Source organism: Eptesicus fuscus, chromosome 16 (genome assembly GCF_027574615.1).
Source record: "Eptesicus fuscus isolate TK198812 chromosome 16, DD_ASM_mEF_20220401, whole genome shotgun sequence".
Taxonomy (NCBI): domain Eukaryota; kingdom Metazoa; phylum Chordata; class Mammalia; order Chiroptera; family Vespertilionidae; genus Eptesicus; species Eptesicus fuscus.
In genome coordinates, this window is record NC_072488.1 from 60715406 (window position 1) to 60727847 (window position 12442).

General features: G+C 35.8%; 1 protein-coding gene across 4 annotated transcripts in view; it reads right to left on the minus strand.

The window, feature by feature from the left end:
- The window catches only part of LOC103299684 (testis-specific gene 10 protein-like), a 141718-nt gene that overhangs the window by 65767 nt on the left and 63509 nt on the right, over positions 1–12442 (minus strand). For all 4 annotated transcript variants that reach the window (XM_054728455.1, XM_054728453.1, XM_054728451.1 and 1 more), the window contains exons 10-11: positions 5822–5937; positions 3167–3321 (exon numbers count right to left, since the gene is read on the minus strand). In XM_054728455.1, the coding sequence (XP_054584430.1) occupies positions 3167–3321; positions 5822–5937 (271 nt within the window). The remainder of the gene's footprint in view (positions 1–3166; positions 3322–5821; positions 5938–12442) is intronic.

A 12442-nucleotide genomic window follows, 5' to 3' on the forward strand; every position in this document is an offset into this window, starting at 1 on the left:
TCCAACCAGTTCTGTGCCTGTTCATCAGGATGGTTTAGTCGTGTGTACATGTTGTGCGTGCACGTGCATGTGTATGTGTTATCTCCCTTTACTCATGTGCTCCTCTCAGGGGTAATTTTAGCTCTGGTTTCCCATTCTGCTCCTGGTAGAATGGTGAAGATGGATATTGGAATATGGTTAACATATCCATTATTAGCAAAGCAGTTAACCCCCCTTTAAGAAGCCAAGCCAATCAAGGAAAATCTCAAAGATAAAATACCACTTAAAATGGAATGTTTATACATGCCTTTGAAATATAATTTAATACATTTCCAATTAAATCCTGAAAAACAAATTGAATTTCTAGTATTTCTAAAAAGCATTACTTGGTAAAGCTTAAATATGATTTATAAGCCTAAAAAGGACTTTCTTTTATCAATAGAAATTCATCTTGAAAGTATGACTATCTAATATTAAGAACTTTGTAAAAGTATCCAGGACAACAAAATTACTGGGTAGAATCCAGTAATATATCCTATCAGCCCTATTTTCTCTTCATATTACCCTAATACCAGCATCTCAAAAACTGTTGACATTTATGCCATCATTGTCAATTTAACATTTCTGTACAACTTCAATATGTTTGTCCAATTAAAGACATAGGCTCAAGTTAATTGTTAAAAATTTAACCTGGACAAGATGGTCATAAATCCATATAGAGAAAAAAAACACTAAAATATTACACAAATAATTATGATTTTTATTACTAAAAAGCCTGTGAACTTCCTAATGAGTTTTCTAACTTTAACTGGTAGTAAGTAGTGGGACATCTTTTTAAATTACCAGTAAGATGAAAAAACTTCATATTATAATATAGACTTTCCATAGGAATTTATTTCTGTAATCTCAAGATTAGATTGTAAGAATACTGCTTTTCATTGTATGGTACTTATAAATTGAACTCTAAAATATTATTGTAGAAACTGTTTCCTCTTTGCATGTCTAATATTGCTTTAAAATGTTTGTTTCTCCTCAGAGGATGGATGTGTTTATGTTCATGATCTTATACAAGATCATGAAATGGGTTGGCAATTCAATATTCCTTGTGAAGGAAAAGATAATGTTGGTACAATTAGCAGAATGGAAGGAATGTGAGATATAGATATAGCCAAGGGAAATCAGATAGATCTGAATAATTTGTTTCTAAGTGTTAGAGTTTTTACAAAAAAACAAACAAACAAACAAACAAACATGTTTAACTCTTCAAGTAGTAGTGTTTAAATATGAGGAAAAAATTCTACCCCTAAAAGCCATAACATTTTTTAAAATATTAAAGTATAGCTTATAGAGATGAGTCAGCCTTTTAAATAAGTAAACCAATATTTACTATCTCAGGCACTTTGATGGCTTCAGTTAGGCTCATGATTCCCAAATCTGTTAACTTCAATTCCAGTTTCTCTCCAAACCTAAAAATCCAAGAGCCTATGAATATTTCAACATGTCCCACAGGCATGTGCACCATCTTCCTCTAGGAGCCTGCTCTGTTTGCCATGCTTCCTACTTCATGCCCGGCAACTGTTCACATGGTTCCTCAGTCAGAAAGCACGTCTTGTCAATCTGACTCCCTCCGTAGACCTATTTCTCTCATGGATACTGCCACTCTCCTACCACAGTTCTTATCATTTTACTCCTTACTAGTATCCTTGTCACCATTCTCACTTTCCTATAATCCATCTTTTACATGGGTTAACAAGTGCTGCAATATTTCTTTTAAAATAAAGATGTAATTGTAAAGTTTTGTTTATATTATTTCATTGGTTCACTATATCAATGATATTCAAAACTCAACATTACATACATTTTTAAATTTGTTGCTTACCTATCCATCTCATTTTTTTGACACCTACCCCTACCCCATGCTTACCTCTCTGCAGTCTATGCTCTGGCATTATAAACTATCAAGAAACCCTGTGACATTCCCTGGTGAAAGCCACTGGGCTCTCCTAAGTTGCTCTTCCCGTCTGGGTTCCCTTGCTCTAATAGGTATCTGCCTGTCTGAATCACCCTTCCTCTCACTGTAGCCTTTCTCTAAGTCTCTTCCTGGCTAGCTCCTAGCCAATTTTCAGGGCAGTCCAGGTACTATCATCTCCTGGAAAGCTTTCTAGATCTTCTCCTCTCCTAATCCAACCCTCAGGTTAAGTCAACTGTGCTTCTGCCAGACTCGAACCGCACATTGTGCATACACTCAGCACATTCTATTATAAAAGTACCTTTATTTATCTGTCTCCCAATTATACTACAGGCTTTGGCAGGTGTGTCCACTCCTCCTCAGTTTCTAACATAATATACCTGGTACATGTCAATAAATGTTTGTTTTATGGGCGGACAGATGAACGAATTAGTTCCCTTAGAGAGAGGCAAGGCCTTATTCCAATGATGCTGCTTTGCTTATGACATCTGTGGAAAACAGTTTTGGAATTGCTTTCAGAACCACTTTATAAGCAAGAAAAGGGTATGAATATTTCCCTGTCTTTTTGGCAACATCTTTTATGTTGTTTGAACAACAAAAACTGAGGAATGGAGATTATTATCCAGCTTTATTTACCAACTCCATATGGCAGGGAGGGGGGACCTTTGTTCTGCCAAGGGCCATTTGGATATTTATAACATCGTTTGCTTAATATAATTCGCTAAATCTATGTTGCTGTAAAACGGTCCTGTGTTTATTGAATTTTGAGTCTGCCTGTAGTTGCGTTGGCAGGGCCAGACCAAATGATGTTGCTGGTCTTCCATGGCCCCTGCCATATGGTCTCGTCTCAATGACTAAGGATGATGTAAAAACCTGCATCTAGTTCTGAACACAATTACAAAGGCAGCTTTAATCAAATAAACATATTGCCTCCCACAGTGGCTTCCAGAAGATATAAGTTCTGGTGTGCTTTTAAAAAGAAATCAATCTCACTGCTTTCTTTTTAATTTGAATATTTGATATTTGAAATAGTTCTTGTCAGCGCATGTTAACCACACATTGATAAGAGAAAGAACACATTTTTTAAGACTATTCTGAAATATTTCAAAATCACATTGTAAAGTTTCAGCTCTCTAGAAAAAAATTTGAGAGAATCCTATTATTTTATTCAGATTCCAGTGTAAACATTTCTTTTAAACCACAGTTCTCAGAACATACTTTCATTGCCAAACTCTCTCCAAGGGATGCAATATTCTCAGACTTTTTATCCAAGCATGCTTGCAGGCATTCCTTTTCTTTAACCAGATCATTGAGGGTTGCACCAAGGATGCTGATTTCTTCTCGTTGGGCAATACTTTGCCTTGTAAAATTATCTAAATATGTAATCATAAAGGCATTTCTTAATCAAGATAATTTTTCAGTCCAAGTGAATTGAAATACTTTTCAAAGTAAGATCTCCTATATTATATTCAATGCCTAAAAATAAGTATAGTATTCCAAATAAAAACATGGCTTTTGTTAGTGATTAAAATCTAAGATGAATCTTGACATTCTAAATGGCTCACAAATGTAAAAGCACAATTAACACATTTGAATAAGAATAGCAAAGGAAAGCTCTAAATTACAAGTTCTCAAAGTAGATTTACATACTGTAGGTGGATGCAGACTGTAGGTGGATGAAGTTGGGTGGAATACTAACACCACCATTCACCCCCAATTTCCCCTCTCTCTAAACTAGAATCATTGTTTTATATAAGTTGGTAACAGATCTTAATAAAATATTCAATTAAGTCATGTTCAGAGTCAAATGTCTTCTACTACTCTGATCTCTAAATTTTTCCTAAAAATTCCTAGGAAAAAAAATCATCCCAGGACATCTGATTTGATTGTGAAAACACTGACAAGCCAATGTCAATGCTGAAGGCCTAATGACTGCTATACAATTGGTTCTCAAACTGTGGTTTCTCAACCAGCACCATCAGCATCACCTGGGAACCCCAGCCCTACTGAATTAGAAATTCTGACTGGACAGAGCAATTATGTCTTAACAAGCACCCCTCCCATGTGACTCTAATGCACAACAGCTTGAGAACCACCTGAGCAAACTGGAAAAGACACAAAAGTCTTGGCCATCTGCTACCCCAGGAGCTGGCCCCAGTAGTCCGTACTAGCCCTCGCGGATTCTGACCACACCCAACCTGAGAACCTCTGGTCTAGAGCTCTACTAGGGAAGCTCTGCTAGACTGGACCTCTAGATTACTCCCTCTGCCAACGATCATCCAGGGCAGCATAAGAGAGGCACTATCCCGTGCCAAGAGGATGATCTATATAGTACCTGAGAATACATCAACTCCCTTTTCCAGGCTACTATCTTTCAGGCAAACCACATGTTGTGGATGTTCTGATATATGAGTCCATTCCCATTGGCATACAATAAAGAAATGAAAGCTCTGAAACAGCTCTAGGAGTTCCTAGCTTTAAAAACAATCCTCCACCTCACATCCCACTCAAGCCACCACCCCATTTTTCTGCTACACTTGGTAGCCAATCTTCTTAACAGACTTCTATTCTCTTCTGTCTCTACTTTCTCACTGCCCAATCATCCCTCAACTATTCCATCTGCCACATCCAACACTCTATCCAAACTTTGTCAGTGTTCCCAAAACCTTCAAAGTACCAAATCCAATCAACATTTTTTCATCCTCATCTTACTTAGCTTCTGGAAAGTATCTGATAATTAACACTACCATCCTTTTTAAAACATTTGCTCTCTTGCCTTCCCCCAAAACACTCATTTATGGGTATTCTTCCTAATTCTTTGGCTTCTTCTTACTTAGTCCTGGACGCTCTTCTCCTCATTCTCTGTATTTTCTCTAGGTGATTTCATGGTTTTAATATCATTTATTTGCTGATGTGTCCCAAATGCATATTTTTAGCTTAGGTTTTACTTCTAAGATTTATCTATATAACTGCTTACCTTACAGTTTTACTTGGATTTAAAATATCAAAAAATGAGTTCTTCAATATTCCTGTTTTAAATGTATATTTTAGTATTTCCCATCTCAATAAAAAGCACCTCCACCCATCTAATTGTTTATGCCAGACAGTTTTGAAATACTGTTAAAAATATTCCCTCTGCCTGGCTGGTGTGGCTCAGTGAACCACTTATGAACCAGGAGGTTGCAGTTCGATTCCTGGTCAGGGCACATGCTCGGGTTGCAGGCTTGATCCCCAGTTCAGGAGGCAGCCAGTCCATGATTCTCTCTTATCATTGATGTTTCTCTCTCTCTCCCTCTCCCTTCCTCTCTGAAATCAATAAAAATATAAAAAAATATACATATTTTCCCTCTGTTTTAAAATGGGTTCTTTTTAGTCGTAATCAAAATTTTACTTTACAGTTATAAAAATATTAAAGTATGACCATATTTTCATAGAGATAAATGGTAAGAAACATAAATAGGAGACTATAAAAATAATTTTCTTTATGAACCCAATATCATAGATATAGCCAAATATATGTATACTTTCCACCAAAAGTAATATATATGTGTACATGTTTCATTACAATTGCTATGAACAAGACATATTTTTACACAGAAACTTGTAAATTTAAAAGTGACCATCATAAATTAGAAAGTGTTGCTACTTTGTTTAGCTTTTTCTTCACTGAAAAATTTGAAGCCATGTCTAAGTATTTATGGTCCTAGATCTAAGTAAAAAAGTTTAGTATCAAAGAAAACCATATTTCCATGATCGGAATCATAAACTTTTAATTGAAGGGCCTATCTCCAAGTTTATCTTGTTATAACTGAGAGAAGAAAGCTTTTTTCTAGCAGATGTAAAGAAAGTAGTATCAGGAAAAAAATAACTCACCAATTTTTTCATCCAAGCACATAATTTTCTCCTGAGTAAGTTGCAGCTCATATTTTTTCTTAGCAAGGTGCCGCTGAGTATCAGAAAGATCTTTTTCTGTATTTTCATATAAAACTCTGTAAACATTTTAATAATAAAACTAATTTTGAAATTTTTGTTTTATCTACCTCTTAATTTAAACCTAAAAACTTTTAAGAACACTAATAAACATTTTTCTTGTTAGTATCTTCCTAAAGCCATATTATAGGAAGTTTAAAGAATAAAGGGTAAAAAGGGATCCTCAATCCACCACTCCAACATAAGCTACTATTAGCATTTTGGTGTTCATTATTCAGGGTTGCTGTTTTTTCATATTTTTCATATTCAGTGTTATGCATACTTAAAATTACCATACTATAAATTAAAAATTGAATCTGATATTCTCACCTACACTTAATCTTTAATAATTTTCAGTCTATAACACAGTCCTACAAATCATCATTTTCTGCCTAAAAATATATATATGAGTAATAGCTATTTATTTTTAAGTAAATATAAACATTTACTTCAGTATTCTATTATTAGACATCTAGGTTCATTTCCATTTTTCACTATTACTAATAAATCTGTAATGAACAGCATTTCATTCCCTCCACATTTATGTACCAGGTACTAGGTGCTGAAGAACATACAGTGAACTTGATGGGCATTGGTCCTGCCCTCATTGAGTTCACAGTCTATAAAAAAGTAACAGACTACAGACTATAATTTCTGGCATTATGGAAACTAGATAATCTGGAAGTCTTCTAATATAAAGAAGCATCCTACAATATAAAGAAGCATCCTTTTATATGTATAGCTAAACTTGTAATAATTTGTAAGGGAAGCCCCCTGGAGCCAAATTAGAGCCATAAGACTATGAAGTGATGTTATGCTAGATATGATTGGGGTTTGCCTGTCTCAGTTGTCTAGGGTCTTAACTCAGAAACAAAACATGAGGCCATAGAGCTGCTTGCAACACAAGAATTAGAACTAAGGCCCCCACATAAAGCCACTGAGGACTATAACAAAAGTGAAAAGGTCAGACTAGACTAAATCAGCTTGTCAACCAACCACTGCTAGGCTCAGGGTAATAATAATAATTAAAAAAATATTTCTTGGGTATTGTTAATCTCAGGACAATAAATCAAAATAAAATCTGGCTCTAGGGTGTTTGTATAATCTAGAGCACTTGGCAGAAATAAACACAAAACTTCTCTGGGAGGACATACCTTCCATCCAGGCTAAGAACTAAACCTCGGACAAAGGCATGTTGAAAATTAGCTCACAATTCAAATTTTAAAAACACATTAAGTAATTATCCAAACTTAGTGGGTGTCAAAAGACACACAAACTAAATTAGATCCCCTAGAACTACAGATTGTAGTATTTTCAATAGAAACTTAAGAATAGTTTTATTTTTTAAAATATATTTTTATTGATTTCAGAGAGGAAGGGAGAGGGATGAGAGAGAATCATTGACTGGCTGCCTCCTGTACATCCCCCAGTGGGGCTTGTGCCCGCAATTTGGGCATGTGCCCTGACCTAGAATTGAAACATGACCTTCTGGTTCATAGATTGACCCTCAATCACTAAGCCATGCCTGTGGGGCAAGAATAGTTGTATTTAAATACTGAAAGATAAAGTAATAAAATACATAAGAAAAAAGAATGAGCAATTTTTAAAAAGAACTAATGAAAAGTTCAGAAAATTAAACTAAAATAATTGAAATAAAAAAATTTAAAACATCAATAGACAAGTTTAAGAGCACAACAGACACAGCAGAAGATAAAATCAGTAAATTGAAAGAAATTTAATCCATAGTAATTATCTATAATAAAGCACAAACAAAAGAGAGAAGTTAAAAGACATAAAAAACAGAATGAGAAGGTCTAATACTCACCTAATCAAAATTCCAGAAAGAGAGGATAAACACAATATTCCAAAAAATAATCTCTCTCTATATAAAAGCCAAGCGACCAGAACAACTGGTCGCTATGACACGCAATGAGGCCCCAACTGCCCACAGCTCTTCCCCCCAGCCTGCCCCACTCCCCATCAGCCCCCCAATCCCAATCAGGATTGGGGCTGGTCGGCAAATGCCCACAGCCCCTCCCCCTGGCTGGCCCCGCCCCCAATTGGACCCCTAACCTGCAGCCCCTCCCCGCAGCCGGCCCCACCCTGGATCAGCACCCCCACCCCAATGGGGGGCGGGGGCTGGCTGACCAACCTCCTGAGTCCCCTCCCCCTCACTGGCCTGGCCCAATGGGCCCCCATCGGGGATGGGCCAGCCGGACCCCACCTGTGCATGAATCCGTGCACCAGGTCTTTAGTAGCTAACATATCAAATCTTAGACTAAACAAACATCAATGAAAAATCTGAACACGCCCTGGCTGGTGTGGCTCAGTTGTTTGAGTGTTGTCCTGTGCACTGAAAGGTCCCCTGTTGTTGTATTCCTGGTCAGGGCACATGCCCAGGTTGTGGGTTTTCATCACTGGACAGGGTGTGTGTGGGAGGCCACCAATAGATATTTGTCTCTCACATCTATGTTTCTCTCTCTCTCTCTCTCTCCCTCCCTCTCCCTTTCTCTCTCTCTCTAAAAACATTAAAAAAAATCTGAACACTAACATTAAGGGAACTTAAGTCCTGGGCAGAACAAAAAATAAATCTGTATCTATTATGACAATTATAAGTGGGGGAGGGTAGGAAGATTTAAAGGAAGGAAATATTTTTAAACACAAACTAATAAAAGGAATAACATGGGAAAAAATGTGTTCACAGGCAAAAATTATAAGACATTTGGAAAGTCCAGCCACTTAAAAAAAGCAAAAACAAAAAAACTCATTCACTGATTACAGAATCCAACTGTAGCAGATATATTAGAATAAATAAGTAATATTAGACTAGTAAATATATTAAAAGAAGAAGATATGAAAAAGAACCAAAGGAAAAAACATATAACAAATATGAGAAATCGAGTAGTTGAAATTAAAAAAAAAATACATGATGTAAATAGCAGAATATATAAAATACTGCTGAGATTAATTTTTAAAGACCTAAATAAAGAGATATTCTGTGGACCAAAAAGCTCTATATGTTCACCAACAGTTCTTCCAAAACTGACATATAGATTCAACTTAATTTAATCAAAATCCTAATAAACATTTAGCAGATAAATGATTCTAATAAAGATGATTCCAAAATTGATATGGAAATGTGCAGGACCTACGAGCAGCCCAAACAACTTTTAAATGGAATAAAGTTGGAGGACTTACATTACCTGATTTCAAGACTTCTTATGAAGCTTCAATTATTAAGACAAAGTGATACTTGCATAAGGATGGAAAAATATATCAATGGAACAGAATAGAGCTCAGAAACAGACTCACATATATATGGTCAATTAAATTTTCAGGTACCAAGGCAATTCAATGGGTGAATGGGATAATCTTAACAAATAAGAAGCAATGGCTATCCATATATACAAACAAAACTTTTAATCTCATACCTACACCAAGCATGTCAAACTCGTGGCCTTGTCATGTGGCCCACCAGCCGTGAGTTTGATAAGCTTGTCTTACATGAAAATTACGTCAGAAAAGGACCATAAACCTAAATGCAAAAGCTAAAACTATAAAAGCTTTTAGAACGAAACAGCAAACAATTTTAGTGACCTTAGGTTTGGCAAAGAGTTCCTAAATAGAACATGAAAGCATGCTATAAATAAAACTAATTTCAATAAATTATACCTCACCAAAATTAAAAACTTTTATTCATCAAAAGCATACACTGGAAGCATGTATTTTCAAAACATATATCTGACAAAGAATTTGTAGTTAGAACATATAAAGGACTTTTATGAATTAATGATAAAAAATAAACAACCCAATTAAAAATGGACAATGTTTGAACAGGTACTTCAATAAAAATAGATCTATAGATGGCAAAGAAATAAATGAATGCATGATCAACATTACTGATTATTAGAAAAAAGCAAATTAAAATCACAATATAATACTAAAAACCCACTCTAATTCTAGTATCACTAAAATTAAAAAGATACTATTAAAAGTTGGTAAGGATATAAAGAAACTAGAACTCTCATGCACTGCTGGAATATAAAATGGCAAAACCATTTTGGAAAACAGTTTTTAATTCCTTCAAAAGTTAAAATAGATCCAGAATATGACTCAGCAGTTCAAATCCTGGGTATTTACCCAAAAGAAATAAGAGCATATAAATACACAGAGACTTGTATTTGCAGTTCTATTTGTTATAGTCAAAACCTGAAAATAAACTAAATGTCCATTTGGTATCTTATATAATAAAAGTCTAATATGGTAAGTGTCCAGTTGTACAGTCGTTTGTTCAACCAATCAAAGCGTAATATGCTAATGATATACTAAGGCCACTCAACTGCTCACTATGATGTGCACTGACCACCAGAGGGCAGATGCTCCGACCAGTAGGTTAGCTTGCTGCTAGGGTCCGAATGATCGGGACTGAGCAAGACGGGCCAGACATGCCCTGGAGCCCTCTCGGGGTCCTTCGCCAACTGGCCAACTTCCCGCATCTCTCCCTGGCCCCGATCATGCACCGGTGGGGTCCCTCGGCCTGGCCTGTGCCCTCTTGCAATCTGGGACCCCTCAGGGGACATCAGAGAGCCAGTTTCGGCCTGATCCTGCAGGCCAGGCCGAGGGACCCCACTGGTGCACAAATTCGTGCACCGGGCCTCTAGTATAATGCAATATGACCCCAAAAATGAATCAGCTACTGAAACACACAACAACATGGATTAATCAATCTGAAGGTAATTATGCTCTATGAAAGTAGAGCAACAGAAGAGTACATGGTGTACAATTCCATTTAGATAAAATTGTAGAAAACCCAAGATAATAAAAAAAGACAGAAAGCAGATCAGTGGTTGCCTGAGTATCAGGTGGCAGGTGGAGGCAGCATAAGGGAAGGATTACAAAGGAAACATATATACATAATTACATTATACTGATTATAGGGATAATTTGATAGGTATATACATATGTCAAAGTTTATTAAATTGTACCCTTTAAACATATGCAGTTAAGTTACATATCGTATATCAATTATACTGTAATAAATTTGTAAAAAATGAACAAGAAAACTATGCTAATATCTAAATAACATATATCCCCAAATAAAAGATATAAAAATAGGGAGATTAAAATATTGGAAGAAATAAAAAATAACCAATTTTCCTGTGGCAGTAGAGAGCTAAGTAGGCAGCACTCTGGCTGACCAGGAAGCTATTAGCAGAGCCAGCACTGTGTCCCTGGGTCATGGAAGCAAGGCAATAAGGAGTTACATTGGTGCTACCACTGAAGCTTATTTGGCTTTTGGTGGAGAGCTGTTCTGGACAATGTAGACCAATATCCTGTACACTACACTGGACTGTTACAGGAGCCTACTAGTCACCTAATCCAGCATGCATCTGAGAAAAAAATCACTGCCTGCAGGCATAATAAATCAACAGTAATAAAAAGTTTCCCTGACCAGTTGGCTCAGTTGGTTGGAGTGTTGTGTACACCAAAGATTTGCAGGTTTGATTTTGGTCAGGGCACATACCTAGGTTGTGGATTAAATCCCTGGTCAGAGTATGTACCTAGGTTGCAGGTTTGATCCCTGGTCTGGGCATGTATGGGAGGCAACTGATCAATCAATCTCACATCAGTGTTTCTCTTCCTTTCTTTCTCCCACTTCCTCTTTCTCTAAAACTATTATATATGGATTTAAAAAAAATTAAAGAAAAATTTGAAAATGTAGTGAAATTTAACTGTAATCCAACTGAAGAATCACTTCAAATGCCCAAAGCATTATTTTTATAGCTTTTTCTTGTAAAACAGCACTGTTTAGGAAGAATGTTTATTTAAACAGTATAATGAGTATTGGTTTTGAAACCCTGGGGATTTTGTTCTTTATCAGCAATGAAGTGAAAAGCTGTGAAAAGCAATGGATACATTTCTTTTTGGCTGATTTGGCCTGAAATACTCAATTTAGAGATATTGAAATTTAGACATGTGTTGAACTATGTCAGGACTCAACTTCTAATAATTAGAGTTTACACATAATCAAACTTATAATTTTCTGATCAACTGAAAAAATGGAGAACAGGAACAAACGTATTTTAACTATATTAAATGTAGTTGGATTATAAAGCTCCTAAGTAGACTCTTTGTAATTCTTGTGTTTTTTTATATGTAAATAGGAAACCTATGATAAATGTGGGTGCATTATAAAGTATGTACTATTGGTCTTAAAAATAAATTTACAGCTGACTTCTCAGCAGACATAATGAAAGTCAGAAGATAATGGAAGGGTATTTTCAAAATGTTAAAATGAAAATAACCCCAAACCTTTCAAATTTTCTACGTACTGAAATATCCTTTATATCAATAAGATTGCAATAGAGGTGGTAGAAATACTCAGCTTTGGATATATTTTGAAGATAGGGTCAATTGGATTGGATAGGAGTGTATAAAAATACAGGTTTCAGGCCAAGTATTATATGAATGGAGTTTCTAGTTACTGAGATGGGAAGACTGAAAGACAACAGATTTTTGTACACT